Source organism: Orbicella franksi, chromosome 2 (assembly GCF_964199315.1).
Source record: "Orbicella franksi chromosome 2, jaOrbFran1.1, whole genome shotgun sequence".
NCBI lineage: Eukaryota > Metazoa > Cnidaria > Anthozoa > Scleractinia > Merulinidae > Orbicella > Orbicella franksi.
The window spans coordinates 32,842,126-32,862,012 of NC_138146.1; the positions used below are offsets into that span (position 1 = coordinate 32,842,126).

At 40.3% G+C, this 19,887-nt stretch overlaps 1 protein-coding gene across 1 annotated transcript; it reads right to left on the reverse strand.

The window, feature by feature from the left end:
• Positions 1-11,426: 11,426 nt before the first annotated feature.
• LOC145473274 (uncharacterized) lies at positions 11,427-13,567 on the reverse strand. Its single transcript, XM_081455020.1, has 4 exons — positions 13,436-13,567; positions 12,832-12,890; positions 11,948-12,136; positions 11,427-11,781 (listed from the first exon to the last, which is right to left on the reverse strand). Exons 1-4 carry the CDS (start codon positions 13,565-13,567, stop codon positions 11,739-11,741), a joined length of 423 nt encoding a protein of 140 aa, XP_081311146.1. The 3' UTR covers positions 11,427-11,738.
• Between the last annotated feature and the right edge of the window lie 6,320 nt (positions 13,568-19,887).

The window sequence follows — 19,887 nt, forward strand, 5'->3', positions numbered from 1 at the left end:
AATATCAATACTCGGAATAAAATTTACAAAAAGCGAAAAAGCCTTAAATAAGTTACAAAACAATAACTTACAAAGAGAACAAAGAAATAAAAATTTTTTCACATAAGATTACATAAGAATTACGTAATAATAAAAATAGCAAAACACCCCCTAAAAAGCAAATAAACTCAAATAAAATACAGCAACAAGATGGTGTTAATTGTAGCGAATCCTATTCCTGGAATTAAACTCGCACCTTTTGTTGAGTCCATGAGGTTGAGGGTGCATAATTGAGCACACCAAAAGGCCTCTCTTGTGAGCAGACGGTCATCAAGACTATTATTATTGACACTAAGGTTACACAACTGTTCAATAATTAAAAATTCAAAATCTGCAAAAGCATGAGGCTCTTTGTTAAAATGAATAGCAACTTCACAAATACGTTTTTTGGTGATCATAGAAGACTTGTGGTTGCAGAAACGAATTTTAAATTCGTTACTTGGTTACGTGCAAGAAATGCAATGTGCAATATGTTGGTTCCACAAGTAACGAATTTAAACTTCGTTTCCGCAACCACAAGTCTTCTATGATCACCAAAAACCGTACTTGTGAAGTTGCTATCCATTTTAACAAAGAGCCTCACGCTTTGGCAGATTTTCGCATCTTCTTCTGTTTATTCTACCTATCTATCTATCTATCTATCTATCTATCTATATCTATATCTATATCTATATCTATATCTATATCTATATCTATATCTATATCTATATCTATATCTATATCTATATCTATATCTATATCTATATCTATATCTATATCTATATCTATATCTATATCTATATCTATATCTATATCTATATATATATATATATATATATATATATATATATATATATATATACAAGTTAAGTGGTCTCTCGAGCCAACAGCGCATCTTTGCCCACAGGAGGATCACAAATGGATTCACAGTCCAAGCCTCGGTCAGACGTAGTTAATTAATGAAGTTAATGAAAGAACCAAGGACGGACAACTTCTGAATGACATTTTCATTGGAAGAAAAACTTTTTATGCCCTGAGCGGGATTTGAACCCACGTCCCCCTGATTACCGGTCGGGTGTGATCACCACTACACTATCAATCGTCGTTCCTGTCGATCCAGTGTTATCTAGTTGGAGAAAAACATTGGCCCGGGAGAACCACGTAAAATCTCCATTCACTATCTAGATTGGCCGTGTAGCCAGCACGGTTGCTCTGATAGTGTAGTGGTGATCACTAGACAATAAGAATCAAGGAAGCTTTATAGAATCGACTGTGTTATTCACACCGGACAGAAGAGATCGGTTGAAGCACCAGCAGAGTCAATAAACACTTCTGCTTGCACGTTCATGTTGAAACCGGGTTGAAGGCCAGCCATTACTTGTGTGCCATGCACGTGTTAAGCGAAGAAAATCACGATAGGCTGTCACTATTGTTTAATTTCCTTAGTTTTTTACCCGTTGTCACAGCAGTGGGAAGTTTCAGAAGTCAGTAAACAAAAGGTTTAATGAGGAGAAAAATGGCTGCGCGTGCGTTTATAAATCTTGGTACATTTGGTAGCTTTCAAGGACATGAAGTGCCCGCGCTAATTTCAATCTTTTCTTTCAAAAACAGCATTCAAGCTATAGTAGTCAAACCTTGTATCTTTTCCTAAACATTATCACGGGACGTTTTGGTGCAGAAAATCCAGGGCCACTTTATTTGGTCCTGGCCGGGCGACAAAGAAATCAAGGATACTAGCCCAACTGACCACCAGGCACTGAAGATAAGTTTTAGCCCTGAACATGCGAACTCCTTGTAATCCTTTCATAACAGCAATATATCACCCTTGTTTTAAATTGTACATCCTCTTTAATCTAACACCTTTTGAGAATATGAACAGGAAGACGGAAATAAAATGCTTGCAAGCGTCATAAAGGAATAAATGTGGAAACGTGATATTCTGTTCTTGACTGAAAGGGTTCCTTTAATTTTGGAATGAATTCAACCCAGTCAAGACTCCTCTATCTACTTTGTGATAATGTAGATAATAGTAACATGGCAAGTAATAAACAGAAGTTCAATTCTTTAGACTCTCATCCTTCTCGCATGGCATACCAAACAATAATTCGTAGCTTGCCGGGAATATTGAGGTATTATGCATTTCACTTATGAGAAAACAAGTTGTTGTACTACAATTTTGAAATGTATGAAGACGTGAGTCAGGCTCACTACAGTAAAAACATCTACTGTTGTCTGACGGTAATTCAATAGAGAGTAAGCTCATTCCTCGTAACCACAATGCGATGGATCAACTTTGCAAAATGTTCCGTCGAGAAAATTATAGAATTAGAAAAAAAATCGGTGAGTCGGGTCGACGTGAGACGGTTCTTGTCGATCTTTGTAGGATCGAGTCCATCCGATAACCTTTCTACTAGCTTCTGCCTCTTCTATAAAGTTCTTGCGCAATGACTCCCGCCGAGTCGGTTCTTCCACCACCTTAGTCGTCATGCCTCAGTTCGAGGATTAGTTTCGCTTTCTTGTAAATTGTTGTCAAAAATAATTTCCCTTGGAATCAACACAGGGGGTAATTTTCTAGATAGAAACGTGTATAGCTAGAAAATTTTTGTCATAAGTGCTTTTCAGTAAAATAGGCCGAAGAGCACTTTTATTGGAATTCTTATTTTAGGTCACCAACCAAAAGTTGATAAATATTTTGTGGTGGATTCACTTTATTGGTTTTTGCTCTATTTTTAACACAGTCAAATCTCTTCCAACTGCATGTAATTGCTTCATCACGAGGAACCATGAGAATTCAGTTTATTTGCAACTTGCTGAATCGTACAAAATTGCGACAAAATATACTGAAAACAGGAAACGTGTGAACGAAAGCCCAATAATACAAGTTAATATACGAAAGATCATATATTTAAACTGCGGAGAAAGATATGAAGACATGATTGATCATCGCAGTTATACAGACAACTTAAGCAGTTGTGAAATTAAAGCCAGAAAAAAAATAAAAAATAAAAAATAAAAAATAAAAAATAAGTAGTCGCCTTTCTTCAGATACTTTACTGCATCGCTGAACACGCTCCGTAAATTCCACAGAAATGGTCTAATCTCGTCAAAATTGCCTCATGGCAGCCTTCGATAACTCTTCTTTCCATGCGCGTTCTCCCAAGGTTCCAAAGTTCATCTTAACCGCCCTAGAATCGCTGGTTTTCCTTGCTTTCCATTTCTGCTCCGTCTCGATCCGTAACCGATTATCTTGGCCCATCGTGGCAAAGTCGCCTCCAACCGTCGAGAGGCACAGGGCATTTTTGATCACGCAAATTGCACCGTGCCGCGGTGAAATTAGTCTGAAATTAGCGCCTAAAAGCACTCTTAACTGCAAAAATACAAGGACCAAACAATGTTCAGCTGAATTTAGCGCCTAAAAGCGCTGTTATCTGCAGCGAGAGATGGCAACGAGTAACTGACCAATGCCCCGTGCCTCTGGACGGTTGGAGGCGACTTTGTCACGATGGCGAGGTCGTTAAGCTAGAAATTCGAATCCTGTGGCCAAGATAATCGGTTACGGATCGAGACGGAGCAGAAATGGAAAGCAAGAGCAAGAGCTAATTACAAGATAAAATTTGAATTCAGTCCAGCATTTATTTATGAACCACTTTACAGTACCCGGGAGTGGGGGAGGAGGGGTACTCGCAGAAAAATTTAGTGGGGGTGTGCGGCCCGCTTCCGAAAACCCTTACTCTATTGATCACAAAAATCTGCGATTTTCCCTACCCTATTTATGACCAGTTGCCCTAAACATATTTTTTGAAGGCATTTTGTTTATGGTCTTATCAATTATGATAAAAAAGTAGCTTCTTCTAAACAACATTACCCAATTCAAGACTAGAGTACAAAACCTATACCCTATTTAAGACCAAAGTGGCCAAAATCGATACCCTATTTATGACCAAAAATGGCTGAAAAACCATACCCTTTGGGGCCACACATACTTATACAGTGCACATAAGGGAGTACCCCACCCCCTCCCCAGGTCACAGTAGAAGTGAGTACCTGTCAAAAGTGAGGGTTAAGTTAAGAGGTAAGGATATACCATACCATTGGGAGCTAACCCTAAACAGGCCAACCCCCTCATTTTGAACTGCCCAAAAGAAGTTGATCCCCAGCCCAGTATTGTAGTTCAGACAATACAGAGGAATGTACAATTAACCACTGGATGACTGACGGAAATTAGTTCTACTCATCTGGACTGCTTCACCCCTTTGTTGATCTTTTCTGGGAAATCTGATACCCCCAAAGCACGCATTTACAATGAACTCTAGTTCTTAACATAGATTATTTCCTACAGAGAAAAAAGTAATCAACAAGAGATACGGAAATACTTAGTAGGATATTAACCTTGAGTATTCGATTTTCCACCACACGCACGTGGACACAGGGCTTCAACTGTGTTCACTTTTAGAAAAAAACGGCTTCTGTTAAACATGTTCCCGTAGTACACAGTGCAAACTATGGCCAGCAATACTTCATCCGGGTTGTTGTTAACATTATAAGCTATTGCACTTAGTGTTATCACCGAATCACGAACAATAAGAACCAAAAGTCGGAACAATACCAGTTTTGCAAATGTGTAAAATCTGCCATTCGATGACAGAAGGCTCTCCGTTATTTTCCTTCAAAACAATACTAAACTGTTCTCTTTTTCCCAAAGTTTTGCTTAAAAAGTCGAAGAAATGTGCCTGCAACATCTTTCTATCCTCAGTATGAAAGGATACGAACCTGATGGCTTGCAAATAGAGGAAACTCTTCCCCAATCGAAACGCAATTTTTTCGCTTTGTGAAACGAGCTGCACGGCACAGTTTAAACTGGATGTGACGTCACTTTTTGGTGGATGATCCAGATGCGCAAATTTCAGGAGTCTTCTGCCCCGCCCCTGACTAGCGATATACGTAATTTCGCTAATATGGTTCCATTTAATGACCCAAAATTATGCTAGTCTTGCGCAGTTAAATGTGTCGTGTCTTATGATTGAAAATACACCGTCGAAAAAATCATAAAATTCGAAAAAAAATCGGTGAGTCGGTTCGACTTTTTAAAGACAGGTCGTGTCGATCCTTGTCGCATCGAGTCAATCTGACAAAATTTCCTCTCACCTCTACCCCCTCTATCACGTTTCAGTATAAATATCACGAATGCTGTTCTTTGATTGACTACGCTACTCACTATCTATTCAGTGATAGATCGTGAGTAGCGTAGCAGTGTGCCCTTGTTAACAAATGACTGCCGCTTCTTGGCGTTTTCGAAGTGTCTGTGGAGAGGATTTAGATTAAGTATTGAACGACTAGTAGATTTAAACTAAAGAAGAAGTATAGTATAAATATAGAAGTATAAATATAGTCTTACGCCTAAGGCCAGACAAATCAAAGAATAAACAGAAACTTAATTTTAATTTTCTTGTGGCGAGATATTATGTATGGTCGTGTAGGACACGCAACTTGCCCCTTGAAATGAAACATTTCTCTGTCTTTCTGGCATGTTACAACAGCCTCAAAACTGGAGCAGCGTCAAATGATAATCTTTAGAAATCTAAGTGGGTGATAATAATAATTAAACGTATTTACCAACAAGCAACTGTATAAAAAAAAAAAAAAAAATGAAGAAAACCCTAAGGCTAACACTGTGCACGGATATTATTGTACTGTAGGTCAACCTTAACAAGTGTTGCACTTGTCAGTATTGTAAGTAACGTGTATTGTATGTAAGTAGTAAGTAGTCTTTTTAATTAATTAATTAATTAATTAATTGTTAATACAATGTAACTTATTGCAGTGTAAGTAATGTAAGTAATTGTATTGTTAGTAATTATCCAGTAAGTGATGTAGGTAATTGTCCCATAAGTAATGTAAGTAGTTGAACTGTAAGTTGTTTTTTCCCCCTGTGTTTTGCAATAAAAAAAAAAAAAAAAAAAAAAAAAAAAAGATTTAAACTAAAACAATTCAAGATTATTCCCTATCGATTTCTATGCGTGATAGTTGACTCGGGCTGCGCTCTCGTCAACTATCACGCGATAGAAATCTCGAGCTCATAATCTAATTGTTTAATAGTAGAGTTTTTGAAGGCTTTGGCGGAATGATTTACACCGAGTCGGGTCTTCCTGGTCTTCCGCAACTCAGTTCGGGTGACAGCGCTCGTTACTTTTGTAAGCTTCAGATCTGGTCCATGATCTCCAGTTTGGCTGTCGCCTTGGCTATCAGGGTCCACGCTACCACAGGACCACCCCGAATTCGGCAAAATGTACTCTCCTTCACCCCAATGCAGTCACTGAGGCGCTCATGAAAGCGGTTAGCAGAGGCCACACAGCAGGCCCCTTCTCATCTCCTCCTGTTCCAACCCTTCAGTGCTCACCTCCAGGCCTTGTTCCCAAAAAGGATGGCTCCTGGAGTATTATCATGGATCCCTCTTCGCCTCGAGGTTCGTCCATCAACGATTTTATTTCTAAAGAGGATTACACCTTACACTACGCTACCTTCGATCAAGCCCTAGCCTTAGTATCCTCATTTGGCACTGGTGCTCTCATTACTAAGCTCGAACTTAAACAGGCCTTTCGTCTCTGTCCTGTATCCCCCAGTGACTGGGACCTCCTTGGCATGTACTGGCAAGGCAAATTCTGTGTGGATCTCCGCCTACCCTTTGGGCTCCGTTCCTCACCGTTCCTATTTAACCGTCTAGCCGATGCCTTTGAGTGGATACTTAAGCACAATTACGCTATCTCCGCCCTCATGCACTACCTCGATGATTACTTTACCGTAGGTCCTCCATCGTCACCACTATGCGCATCTCAAGTCGACGTCATGGTTAAAACCGCTGACCGCCTGGGTATCCCCTTGGCCCCCGACAAGCTGGAGCGTCCAACCTCTCATCTGATGTTCCTTGGCATATTGATTGATTCCAATCTCATGGAATGCTCCTTACCTCCTGATAAACTGTCGGAGCTTGTGACTGAACTTCATACCTGGTCTTCTCGGAAAAAGTGCATTAAAAGAGAACTTCTCTCCCTCACTGGTAAACTTAACTTCGCCTGTCGAATCATCCCAGCTGGTCGCATATTCCTACGGCGCTTGATTGACCTGAGTACCACTGCTCGCCTACCCCACCATCATATATCCCCCAACGCTGAAGCTCGCAGGGATGTCGCTTGGTGACTGAAGTATCTTCCTCTCTAGAACGGCTGAGCTATTATCCCTGACCCCTTTTGGTCAAGATCTCCTGATCTCGAGCTCTTCACCGATGCATCTGGAGGTCTTGGTTTTGGCATCTACTTTCAAGGTCATTGGCTGAATGGTTCCTGGCCCTCCAACCTGTCTGATCACTCCATCCAGTGGAAGGAGCTCTACCCCATAGCTCTTGCCTGCCTCCTGTGGGGTCCACTTTGGAGGGGCAAGAAACTGCTATTCCACTGTGATAACCAATCAGTCGTGGACATTTGCGCAAAGGGTTCTTCCCGTGACCCCCTCCTTATGCACCTTGTTCGTTCAATCTTCTTTTGCGTTGCATTCCACCAATTCTCCGTTCTTGTCTCTCACATTCGAGGTACAAACAATTCAATCGATGATGCTTTGTCCCGTTTTCAGATGTTCCGGTTCCGCCAACTCGCCCCGAAGGCAGATTTGGAACCCACGACTCTGCCTCCCTCAGCGCCGACCCTCTGGGAGGTCGCCTAGCCTTTCTGCAGTCCCAAGCCATTGCACCTTCCACACGTCGCACCTACTACGCTGGAATTCGCAGCTATACTACCTTTTGTTGTTCAAGGCAATGGAACCCCTTCCCTACATCAGAGTTACAACTACGTTATTTTGCCTCTTGGCATTCTGATCAAGTCAGCTTCCCAACCATTAAGCTGTATCTGGCTGGTATCCGATTTGCCCACATCGAAAACAGCCTTGCAGACCCGTTTGCAGATGCCCCCTTCTTCGTTTACTTCTGCGAGGCATCAAGCAGACAATTGAACTCTCCTCTCGCCGCCGTCTACCTATCACCATGTCAGTCATGCGCCAGCTAAAAGGAGCTTTGGCAGATTACCCTCAGATCGTATCACAGGACAAACGCATGCTTTGGTCAGCCTTTACTCTGGCCTTCCTCGCCTTCTTACGTTCGAACGAGTTCACCTCACCATCTTCAGTTCACTTCAACCCGCTGGTACACCTGTCCCGCTCAGACATCAGTTTTACCTCCGCAAGCTCCTTATCATTGCAACTGAAATCCTCCAAAACTGATCCCTTCCGGATGGGCTGTTCCATTACGCTCGCTCCTTCTGGCCGTTCAGTCTGTGCAGTACGGGCAATGCGCCGTTACCTGGCTCACCAGCTTCCAGACAATTCAACCCCCTTTATTTCTTCTCAACAGGGCATTTTCTCACCAGGGACAAAGTAACCTCAATTCTGCGCCTCCAGCTTCAACGCTTGGGTTTCGCCACAGAGTCCTATGCATCCGACAGTTTCCGCATCGGGGCTGCAACTACTGCTGCAGAGGCCGGCTTGCCCTCTTGGTTTATCCAAACCCTCGGCCGTTGGTCCAGCAATTGCTACACCCAATACATCAGGACACCTGCTTCAATACTCCAAGCAGTCCCTGCCCAGTTAGCCGCCACCCATAGTACTCCACTACAAGCTTGGGCTCCAAGCACAGGACAATGTAGACCTTGTTAAAGTTGCACTAATATTTGTCACTACGTACCAGGGATAATTTGGGTGCACACCTTCCACTTAGCTATCGCCTGCGTCAGGCTGGGTGGGTCCCTTACCCCACCTTATTCTAACCTACCTAAGCAGCTAGGCTGGGGGGCTTCGTTCTCTGGGTGAGTGCGCTATCACCCCAATTCATTCACTGGGTGTGTCCGCCAACCGCCCAAGTTTCTGCTTTGGGGTTTGTGTCCGCTAACCGCCCCACGTTGTGTTTATGCTTTGGGGTTTGAGTCCGCTAACCTCTCCACTTTGCTGGGTGTGTCCGCTAACCACCCAAGTACCTGTCCAGGGTGTGTCGCTACCACCCACTCTCGCTGCTATCCCAGGGAGCACCCAGTGTCCATAATCCCATTTACTGCCAGATTTGTCTTGTTATTTTTTGTCCATACAATATTATTAGAGAGCGAGTTGCTGTTAACCTCCAAATAATATCCTTTTTCATTTCACCATTTTTCTACTGTTGAAAAGATTTACTTTTCTTACTAACTAACATAAAAACTACGCTTATGGAATCTTTGATTAAAAATTAATAGGGAATATTCGCAAATTAATAATTTACACTTTCCCTAAATGTAAATGCGCAATTTTTTGAACCTCGGTATTTGGTATTTTTAGTCAATTCTTTTCAAGCGTGTTGCAGACTTCATTGATCTTCGTAGCTAGGTTTCATCAATGTCATCGGGGGCTAACACATAGTAATTTTAACAATTGCGCTGATTCTGGTGGTAGAAATAGTAGCGGCAGTGGTAGTGAAGCTGAAATGCGCTCTATACAACCAATTTACTGCAATCGCAAACCGTTTACAGGTATTTTGCACCCTCTCCTGTGGGTATTTTGCGAGTTGCGAGTTGCGAGTTGCGAGTTGCGAGTTGCGAGTTGCGAGCTGCGAGTTGCGAGTTGCGAGTTGCCAGTTGCCAGTTGCGAATTGCGAGTTGCGAGTTGCGAGTTGCGAGTTGCGAGTTGCGAGTTGCGAGTTGCGAGTTGCGAGTTGCCAGTTGCGAGTTGCGAGTTGTGAGTTGCGAGTTGTGAGTTGCGAGTTACGAGTTGCGAATTGCGAGTTGCGAGTTGTGAGTTGCTGAAGGTTGGAGTTACGAGATGGGAGTTCCCACCTGTCTTGGTCTGAATTAGACCTAGGTGTATCGCTTTATTTATAATACAACCAACCTGTTAATACGGCCAGGTTTTGTCGGCCCTACTGTGACCTGATCTTGAGAGTCCCACCACGTACTACACTAATTAATCTTCTGGCTTTCTATTCAAATGTAAGAGCACAGCTATTCAATAGAAAACATCGCATGTGGCTGAAACGGACAAAACGACATGAAGTATGATATCTTCTAACAAACGTCTTGTTTTGTCGTCTCCGGGGTCACACTAGGATATTGTTGAGAAATAATTTATTCTTTTCCTTGCTGCTCTTGATGCGGACTAAATGGTTTCAATCAAATTAAGGCGAAGCAAGTGCCCGATCGATCAAGATCATCTTTGTTCCAGTGAATTATCTTGAGCGCTAGTGTAAAGCAAATCCCTACTCTTCAGAACATTGCTTCTAGTAAAAATAATCTTGCACCCAGTAATTCGTTTTCCAAGCGATCTTTCTCCCATAAAACCTATATGAATATGACTTTGCATAATCGCGCCAACTGAGAATACCACGGCAGAAACAGAAACTTAAATACTAATGGCACAAGTATTTAGAGGAAAAAAAAAAACTGGAGTGTTGCTGAAAATTGAGCGGGAAGGAACTTTACGATGTTTCCTCAGTAGGTAAAACTGTTTGCGATTAAGAGGCCAGTAGCTACAACTCGCTCCAGATCCTCCTCTTACAGAGCGTATTTTTTTGGCAATACAATCGAGCGATCGGAGCGGTCACATTAAAACCAAGCATAAACGAAACGTATTGTCAGTGTCAAGTCTCGGCCAAACGCACGCCATTTCGGGGCGACATATTTCAGTTAATATCGTTGCACAAAAACATATTGGGAGGCGCGGTGGCCTCATGGCTAGTGCGCTTGTCTCCGGATCGAGCGGTCCGGGTTCGAGCCCTGGCCGGGGACATTGTGTTGTGTTCTTGGGCAAGCCACTTTACTCCCACAGTGCCTCTCTCCATCCAGGTGTATAAATGGGTACCGGCAAATTTAAAGCTGAGGGTAACCCTGCGATGGACTAGCACCCCATCCAGGGCGAGTAGAAATACTCCTATTCGCTTCATGCTACAGAAACCGGGATAAGGTCCGGCCTGGTCACTGCATAAAATCGTCTGTATAAGGAGCCTTCCTCAGGTCGTACACAGTCAGTATATCTATTGGTATAAGACAAATGTAAGGATGCGGCGGGATGTATAAGGTCCGTATAATGATCAGTATATTTCAGGGTTGGCCAAGAAAAATACCAGGATTTTATACACTTGTGGCAGGATTCCTTATATGTCATTATGCATGTCAGTATACATCATGTATACTGTGTGAAACAGGAGGTATACTGGCAGGTCTGTGGAAGGTGTGTATACGGAATTTTACAGTTGCGGCAGGATTCCTTCTATGTCAGGTCAAATGTCAGTATACAGTACGTATACTGGGAGAATCAAGGGGTATACTGAACGTGGCATGGACGGGATGTGACCCCTTGTTGTTAGCTACAATGAAATTTGTTTTCGGGATTTCTAGTGGCGGGTTTTATGGGTATTCATTTTCAAATCTTCGAAAACAAACACCATTTACTTGTGTTCCTCTCTGCTGTTTATTTAACACTTGCAAATAAAAATCTACTTGATTACTATCTTCATGATCTCCTGAATGTGGTCGAAGCTATTTCATGCTTCTTTAAGCCTTAGTTTACATGGAGTTAGAACTGTAATTGTGATAAGCAACAAAACAACTATTTTACACATAAAGTAAAATGTCTTCCAATGACGTTTCGGGTACACGTCGAAATAAGTTAAAGCAATATAATGTAGCAAACTTCATCAAAATTTAAATCTGCATCATCTACACTCTGATCTCTTCGTCATCACAGGCTTCATTGTCATTTCTGTCAAAGGAAGAAAAAACAAGTCAGCTTTAGTTCTATGACGTAGAGAATAAGGTTTAAGTAAATGACAAACAAAAAAGAGGAGTGGAATTTCTTAAATACCCGAAGAAAATTGCTTCCCAGACTTGTAACAGACAGTATTATTCTATATATATAAACACCTTACCTTTCAGCTTCTTCTACTCGAACCATTTCCTCTTCTCGTCTGTGTAACTCCTCCTTCCACTCATCTGACAGGGCCCATTTCGGAGTGTTCACTAGGGGCTCCTTTTCAACTGGATAGCCCGTTCTGGTCGTCGTCCTTTTCCATCTTTTATTCGTTGCCTGCTCGGCTCTTTCGCTGCGTTTGTCAAGTCTAAGAACAAAATAAACTTCATTAGTATATGCAGATCATTGTAACTTTGTGTGACAACGATCTTGCGGCAACGTTCTACTAAAAGCTACAAAAGATTTCCATTTTTTTGGCCTGTCGTGAGATAATACACAAAATGGCAAAGCCACTGGACGGCGCAACATCATACGCGAGGTTGTATTCGAGGGAAAAAACTGCTGCCTCAAAATATAGTTAAGAACAAATGCACGTTTCAAAGAGTTCCTATTGTAACTCTAATTCTGAGGTTTTTACCGATGATTTTGGAGAGATACATGTATTTTAGTATTCTGATAAGAATACACTTAGAAATACAATTAACTGCAAAGAGAAGCGAAAGTAAACTACGTATACGCGACGTTTCGAAATCATATTGACGCCATTATGAAGTAAAGACAAGGAAATAACAGTCGAGATGTTAATTTCTATCAGTTACACCTGTCACACTATAAATTAACATCTCGAGTCAAAATAACTTCGAAACGTCCTAGTTTACTGTTGCTTCTTTCTTTTAATCAATGATATTTTAGTAAAATCGATTATCAGTGTATCATAGAAGTAAGCTGACACTTTAGAATGTAGGCTAATGCAAAGGTGTTTGTTGCATGAAAATACTGATTAAAAAGATGTGTACACATACAGGATGAATTCGAGACTGACAATCTATTTTTCAAGCTTACTTGCTTAGGAACGTTATGAGTGTTTCACTGCGGTATTTGGAGGGGGGGGGGGGGGGTGTCTAGAAACCCATCCTCCTCCAGAATCGCTGGCAGAGTCATCATCGTCTGTTGACATGTGATGTTTACTCAAGCTTGCGAAAGCCTGGGACTCTTTCTCGTCCTTTACGAAGTTTCTTCTTCTTTCATATTTCTAAACAAAAACAGATATCCATACCCTATTAAAACTCACTGACAATATAACAGATTTTGCTAAACATTAAGTCACGCATAGCTGCCATTTGCCGAGAACAGCAAGCTCTGAAGAAAATTATGATACATGGGTCTTTATATTTTCTTAGTAATTTTTCTACATGCAATGTTAAGAGTTTCAATCAGTCCCAGTTTCAGTGATCTTTTGTACAAGGCACGCAATGCAACAGGTTTTTGGCTCAATAAGGGAATAACTGTGAGTCCGCTGTGATGCCAAAAATGTCAGAACAAACGATATGTGATTGGTAAAAAACATCTATCTACTGGTCAAAAAACGGTGAACGTCAGTAAACTCGTGAACTCTGGCTAATACCATTTAGCCCGTACACTAGTAATTTCTCTCAGAATCACATACCTGTTCTTTTCGAAGGTTTTCTCTCTTCTCTTTCTTTGTGTCATCGGTTATCTTACCCAGAGCAGTTTTGCGAATATGTTCATGATACTTTTTGCAAGTTCCTAAGCATACAAAGAAGACAGAAGAGAGCATTTCAGGTCACAAATAAGTTCAGTCGTGCGGTACTGACTTAGTTACGGACTTCTTCAAAAATAGATGTTCCCTTAAACTTGTGGTTTTTTTAAACCAACACATGTAGTAACATTTAAATCATAAGTTAAAGAGAATAACGATTTTACATAATAACTGATCAATCGATCGATTGATTGATTGATTGCAATGATTGATTGATTGATTACTTTGGTCAAACTAAACTAGCTACTGTCTAAAATTTGAGGCAAACTCACTTTGACTTAGCTTTCAAAAACTGATTTGGATCCTCGCATAGGGAAACCCTGAAAAACTGGACAATTCATTTTATTTCAAAATTCTTGGTATACATGTACGTGTAGATTGATAGCCAGCTTTACTGGCTTTAATTGGACATGCTAAATGGCGTGGGTGCAAGACACTGTGAAAGATATAGGGTAACCTCAAGACAAAGAGCTGAAAATTCAAACCAGGACCTGAAATCAACACTAAGGGCTGGTTCACACTTTGACATAAGCATAAGCATAAGCATAAACATAAGCATAAGAAAAATATGTGTGAACCGTGGTTACATAAGCATAAGCATAAGGATGGCTATTGCGCAGGCGCAGTTCACCTCTCAGGAATCAAAGATGGCGGATAACGAAGTCAAAATTGGATTGTTGCTACTGTTAAGCCGTAGAAATCGAAGAAGATTGCTTATGCAAAGACAAACACAAAGAAAACCGAGAAAGGTCTCGATAAGAGATATTTTTACGAGAAGAAAGGCACAAGGGGATTATTATAACCTTGTACAAGAATTAAAACTGAGAGACATAGAATTTTATTTTGCCGTACAAACAAGGATAATTGCGGACAGATTCCACCAACTTTTCGTTCACCTGCGTCGCCATGTTTTCAGCTAACAGATTCTGACAGAGCAGGCCTGGATTCTATTTTTGTGTATTCCGCTGACAAGAAAACTCTTTATGCTTACATTTATGCTTATGTATGCCCGGTTCACACTCAAGTATTCACAACATAAGCATAAATATAAGCATAAGAAAATGGAAAAAGTTCCATTCCTTGTGCTTATGCTTATGCTTATGCTTATGCTTATGTAACTCCGGTTCACACATATTTTTCTTATGCTTATGTTTATGCTTATGCTTATGCTTATGTCAAAGTGAGAACGAGCCCTAAGTGTTGACAGGATTGATGACCAAAAGGTTTTATCACATTTGGAAAGCTACACTGTAAGCACCTGGGTTTCTACTGCATGCAAAAACATACTTAAGATGCCTTTAAGAGAGGAGAGAGTTGTGTTACACATTAATCAAGTTTACAGTGTAAACAAAGTATGAAAGGCTGTGAGGGCCAGAGCTTGTGGGCTTAAAAACATCAAACCGATTCAAGCAACAATGTTCAAGGTTACAGATTACGTTTCATTTTGCACTGACAAAGGTAGGCAAGTTCTAGAAGCCTTCCATTTTTTTGCTAGATGTGGTGTAAACTTTTTATGCATTAATTAATCCAATCAAATTTGAGTATCAAATTCAATATTGTTCTGAATTTTCAGCTCTTAACCAGAAATGAGTGGCTAATAGCCGCTCTGAACAAACAGAATGAACTGATTAGATAACTTCACGTAGACATGCAAACAAATTCCTCCTTAGGCTAATAACCTAAATGAGTAATAAAACTCAATTTTCAATATTTACAATAAGGAATATGGTTAGTACAGTGAAACCTTGATTTAATGAACCTCTATATAACGAGGTACTCAGTATAATGAACGATTTTCATGGCCCTAGTAATAGCAGACTATACGAAAAAGAACCCATTCGCGAACCGAACTCAATTAATGACCACGTGCATATTCCAGACATTTACAAAATGCTAAATTAATCCCTAGCGAGTTCCTCACATTCTTATAAACATCTCATTTACATTTAGACGCCATTAACATTAATTTCATCACTGAAGAAGGTCGTAGTATTTTAGCCGAAACGTCTATTTTAAGATTTTTAAGTCAGTGACAACAATTTTTAAGATTTTATTACTATGCCTGACTACAACTACAGTATTTTTAAACGAAACCCTGTTATAGTAAACATACTAAAAATGCCAATTCCTTGGCACTTCATTATATCAAAGTTCCACTGTAGTTTGACATTACTATAGCAAATTGTCTTGAAATTTGTAGTGGTCATCAGTGGAACAGGGTTTACATGTACCTTAATATAATGTATATATAAAATAACAGATGACGAACTGATCAAATGTAGATTTGACTTAACATTTCATTACTATTTAGTTTCGTACTACACAACTTGTGTGCAGTAATCATCAGATAAAATTTGCCAAATGGGAATTTACATCATTACACTGATTTGAAATACACCAGTGACCATTGGAAATGTGATAGCTACAATAAGCGAATGCTTTTACAAAACAAAGGAAAGTTGGAAATTACGAATAAACTCTGTTATTATTGAAATACAAGAGAAGATTTAAAATTTAAAATTTAACATTTTTCAGGAGGAATTTGTTTGCATGTCTACATGAAGTTATCTAATCAGTTCATTCTGTTTGTTCAGAGAGGCTAACTCAGGTTTACAAATAATAAAGTACTCCCAGACGCGTAGGTTACATTGATTTGAAGCGGGCTTATATGGGGCAGCCTCCAAGTGACTTTGACAATAAATCAAAGTTCAAAGTCACTTGAAAGATTTTAAAGCAAGCTGCCCCATATAAACCCACTTCAAATCGATTTAACCTATGTCTCTGGGAGAAGTACCTTGCAAACCTAAGTTAGCCTCTCTGAATAAATGGAATGAACTGATAACTTCATGTAGACACGCAAACAAATTCTTCCTGAAAAATGCAAAATTTTAACTTTTAAAGCTTCTGTTGTTACATAATAGTAACAGCATTTATCTATGATTTCCAACTTTTCTTTTCTTTTCTGTAAAAGCATTCAGTTATTTCAAATCAGTGTAATGATGTAAATTTGCATTTGGCAATTTTATCTGATGAGTGCTACACACAAGTTGTGTACTACGAAACTAAATAGTAACAAAATGTCAAGTCAGATCTACAGTTGCTCAGTTCGTCATCTGTTATAATCATGGTCTAGTTTACTACTGAGCACTCTGAAAACAGATCTGCAAATCACCTTGTTTCTTTATAAAATATATAGAGACTGACTAGTGAAATGCCAAAATTTGCTTGCCAATATAATTTTTCAAAAGCTCTTACAAAAATAAATCTTAAAAAGTCTCCATGTTCCCCTAAATAGTCATAAATACATACAGGTATCTTGTAAGTCAGGGTTCTTCCTCACAGGCTTTCCTTTTTTTCTTCAAGTAAGGATGCCAGGGATTATACATACATGTAAGGCATTACCAATTTTACTTCATCCTATGATTAAAATACAATACGCATAAAAGGCTAGTTAGTTTATGTGTAAATCCATACTGGAAAACCTCAAATCAAGTTTGCAGCGTTAAGGAAAATATCATAATAAGTCAATCAGTAAATTTTACACAGTAGTTTGATCTAATGGTTTAATTCACCATCATTCCCATTGCCGTCCCTTTTGAAATCAAGGTTACATTAACTTCCAGTGTATAGCTTCTGCTTGATAAAGAAACATCTACAACGAGAGGCAATTCCACACATCTTAAGCAAACTTGACAACTGAACTTTACCCTGGAAACTTAAGCTTAACTTACTCGTACGTACAAAACAACCCGGGAAGACAACAATGACCAACGTTTTACCTGCTGTTGTTGTTGACTCGTACCTCCGTGTGTATCGATGTTTTCACCAGCTGTATGTCACCAAAAACTGCTTGAAATCGTGCACAGAGAAGAAGTGAAGGTAAACTGAAGTTTGTCCGCCAAAGTAGAGTTTTTAAACAGTGAAAAAGGACCTAGAGATCGATGTAAGCTTCAACATTTCACACCTTTCAAAAAGGACGCCATAAAATGGCGCGAGAACCGAGAGAATCTGGTGTCTAATGTGGAAAACCGCTGATCTGTGCTTGTTGAAGGTCGGACACTCAGAATGATGTAGGTCGTTTCTCCCATTTCGTTACAAGTCTTTTCGAAACACATTTAAAGTCAATTTCGTTTCAAAAGTAACCTCGAGGAAAAAATCTGATTAAAGTGCTTTCGTCGTCGTAATACGTTTTGTGATTTGTTGTTCAAACGTAATGCAATGTTGATATGATGGCAGGAAGTCGACTGAGGAAGCTATTGGGCCGTTATTTAGGATTTTCTTTGCCCTGCGGGCTCTGGAGTTGAACTCATCCCACAGAGAAAAGATATTCGTCTGAAGGTCTCAGGACTTTCTCCGCTGAATACACCAAAACTTCTCCGAAACGAGCTTGATTCTACTTACTAACCAAACTTTGCGCAGCTTTACGTGTCTCTAGTCAGTTTAACTTTGCGGAACTTTACGTATCCCGTAGTGTCCAATTTGTGGTTTCGTGCTGTGCAGTACTTAACCACTTCAGACGAGACGGGTCATACAAAGATAAATCGCTTTTTAGTGATTATCCCGAAATAGTCGGTCAAAATCGAATGAGGAGAATTCGAAGTTAAAACAAAGTGTGTAAATTTCTTGACTCAAGCAAAACACATGCGCTGCGCCGACAACATGAACCAAAAAAGTACAATTGTTCTGGTCAACGAACGAATACACGGTCGTGCTCCTGCCGTATGCCCATATTCGATAAGAATTTTCCAGGTCCACGTCACGGTTGTACACGCCATGAATTAAATCAAGTGTTTACCAAAGTATCAAATCATCCAAATATCGTCATTGGAGGTGATTTCAACCTGGGTGATATTGACTGGAGTCGCGAGATCCCAATTGCTAACAACCCTACCACTGCTTCACAACACAATAAATTCTTGCACTTGATGGACGATTTTTCGTTAACCCAACACGTCAAAGCTCCAACGAGACCTGTTTCAGAGAAAACTTTGGATTTATTATTGTCTACTTATCCTAACTCTATTTCTGGCGTGTCTACTTCTTCTGGTTTAAGTGACCACGACATTGTAAATTTCGAGATCAACCTGAAAGCAACGCGCTTTTCCAAGTCTCCTCATAGAGTCTACCTGTACAAGAAAGCGAACTTTGATGGCCTGAACGAATTTATAGCAAAGTCATCGGCTGAATTCTTCGCATCAAACCCATGGGAAAATTCTGTGGAGCATAACTGGAATGCATTCAAAAATGCTGTAATTAAAGGTATTTCCCAGTATGTTCCACAAAAATTGTCCATGCCAAAGTACAAGCTGCCATGGATTACTACTGATATTAAAAGAGAGATGCGCAAAAAGGATCGCCTCCACAAAAAAGCTATTCGCTCTAAAAACCAGCAACATTGGAAAGCTTTCAAGTATCAACGAAATCGAGTGGCAAAACTGGTCAAAGAATCTCACAATCGCTATTTAAACGAAGTTATTGGTGATAACCTGACCGAAAACCCCCAAAAGTTCTGGTCGTATGTTAAACATAGCAAATCTGAAAGCCTTGGAATCCCCCCACTTAAAACCGAAAATGGGGTGAGTATTACAGACAAAGACAAAGCAGAAACTTTGAACTCCCATTTCTTTTCAGTTTTTACCCATGAGCAGAAGCCTCTTCCTCAAATTGGCCTGTCACCATTCACCTCGATTGCAGATTTGCTTCTCTCGCCTGATGGAGTTGCAAAACAGCTAGCCCAGCTGAATCCTCACAAAGCTTGTGGGCCAGACAAACTACCTGCAAGAGTACTCAAAGAGATCTCACAAACAGCCTCTACGTGGCTCGCTTTCATCTTTCAACAATCATTTGATCTTAATGTCGTCCCATCAGATTGGTCCAAAGCCCTCATTACTGCAGTCTTTAAGAAAGAAAACAAATCAGATCCATCCAACTATCGCCCAATTTCGCTGACTTCTATCTGCTGTAAACTAATGGAACACATTGTTCTTAGCCATATGGCTAAACACTTATCTAGTAACAACATTTTGATAAACGAGCAACATGGTTTCAGACAGCGGTTTTCTTGTGAAACTCAACTGATATCAGCTATACACGATTGGGCCAAGTCAATCAACACTTGCAGCCAAACCGACGTCATACTGCTTGATTTCTCTAAAGCATTTGATTCTGTCCCCCACCAAAGACTTCTAATGAAGCTCGACTTCTATGGGATTCGTGGGTACATGCTTATGTGGATTAAAGCTTTTCTGTCAAACCGCTCCCAATCAGTCTCAGTAAATGGCATTCAGTCTTCTTCCAAACCAGTGCTCTCCGGGGTCCCGCAAGGCTCAATTTTGGGC

Coding starts and splice junctions, on each gene's coding strand:
- LOC145473274 (XM_081455020.1), bottom strand. CDS start 13,567: ATGCTCTCTTCTGTCTTCTTTGTATGCTTAGGAACTTGCAAAAAGTAT. Junction 12,891..13,435: donor AAAACCTTCGAAAAGAACAG/GTATGTGATTCT, acceptor ATGGGTTTCTAG/ACACCCCCCCCCCCCCCCTC. Junction 12,137..12,831: donor CTCATAACGTTCCTAAGCAA/GTAAGCTTGAAA, acceptor TTTTGTTCTTAG/ACTTGACAAACGCAGCGAAA.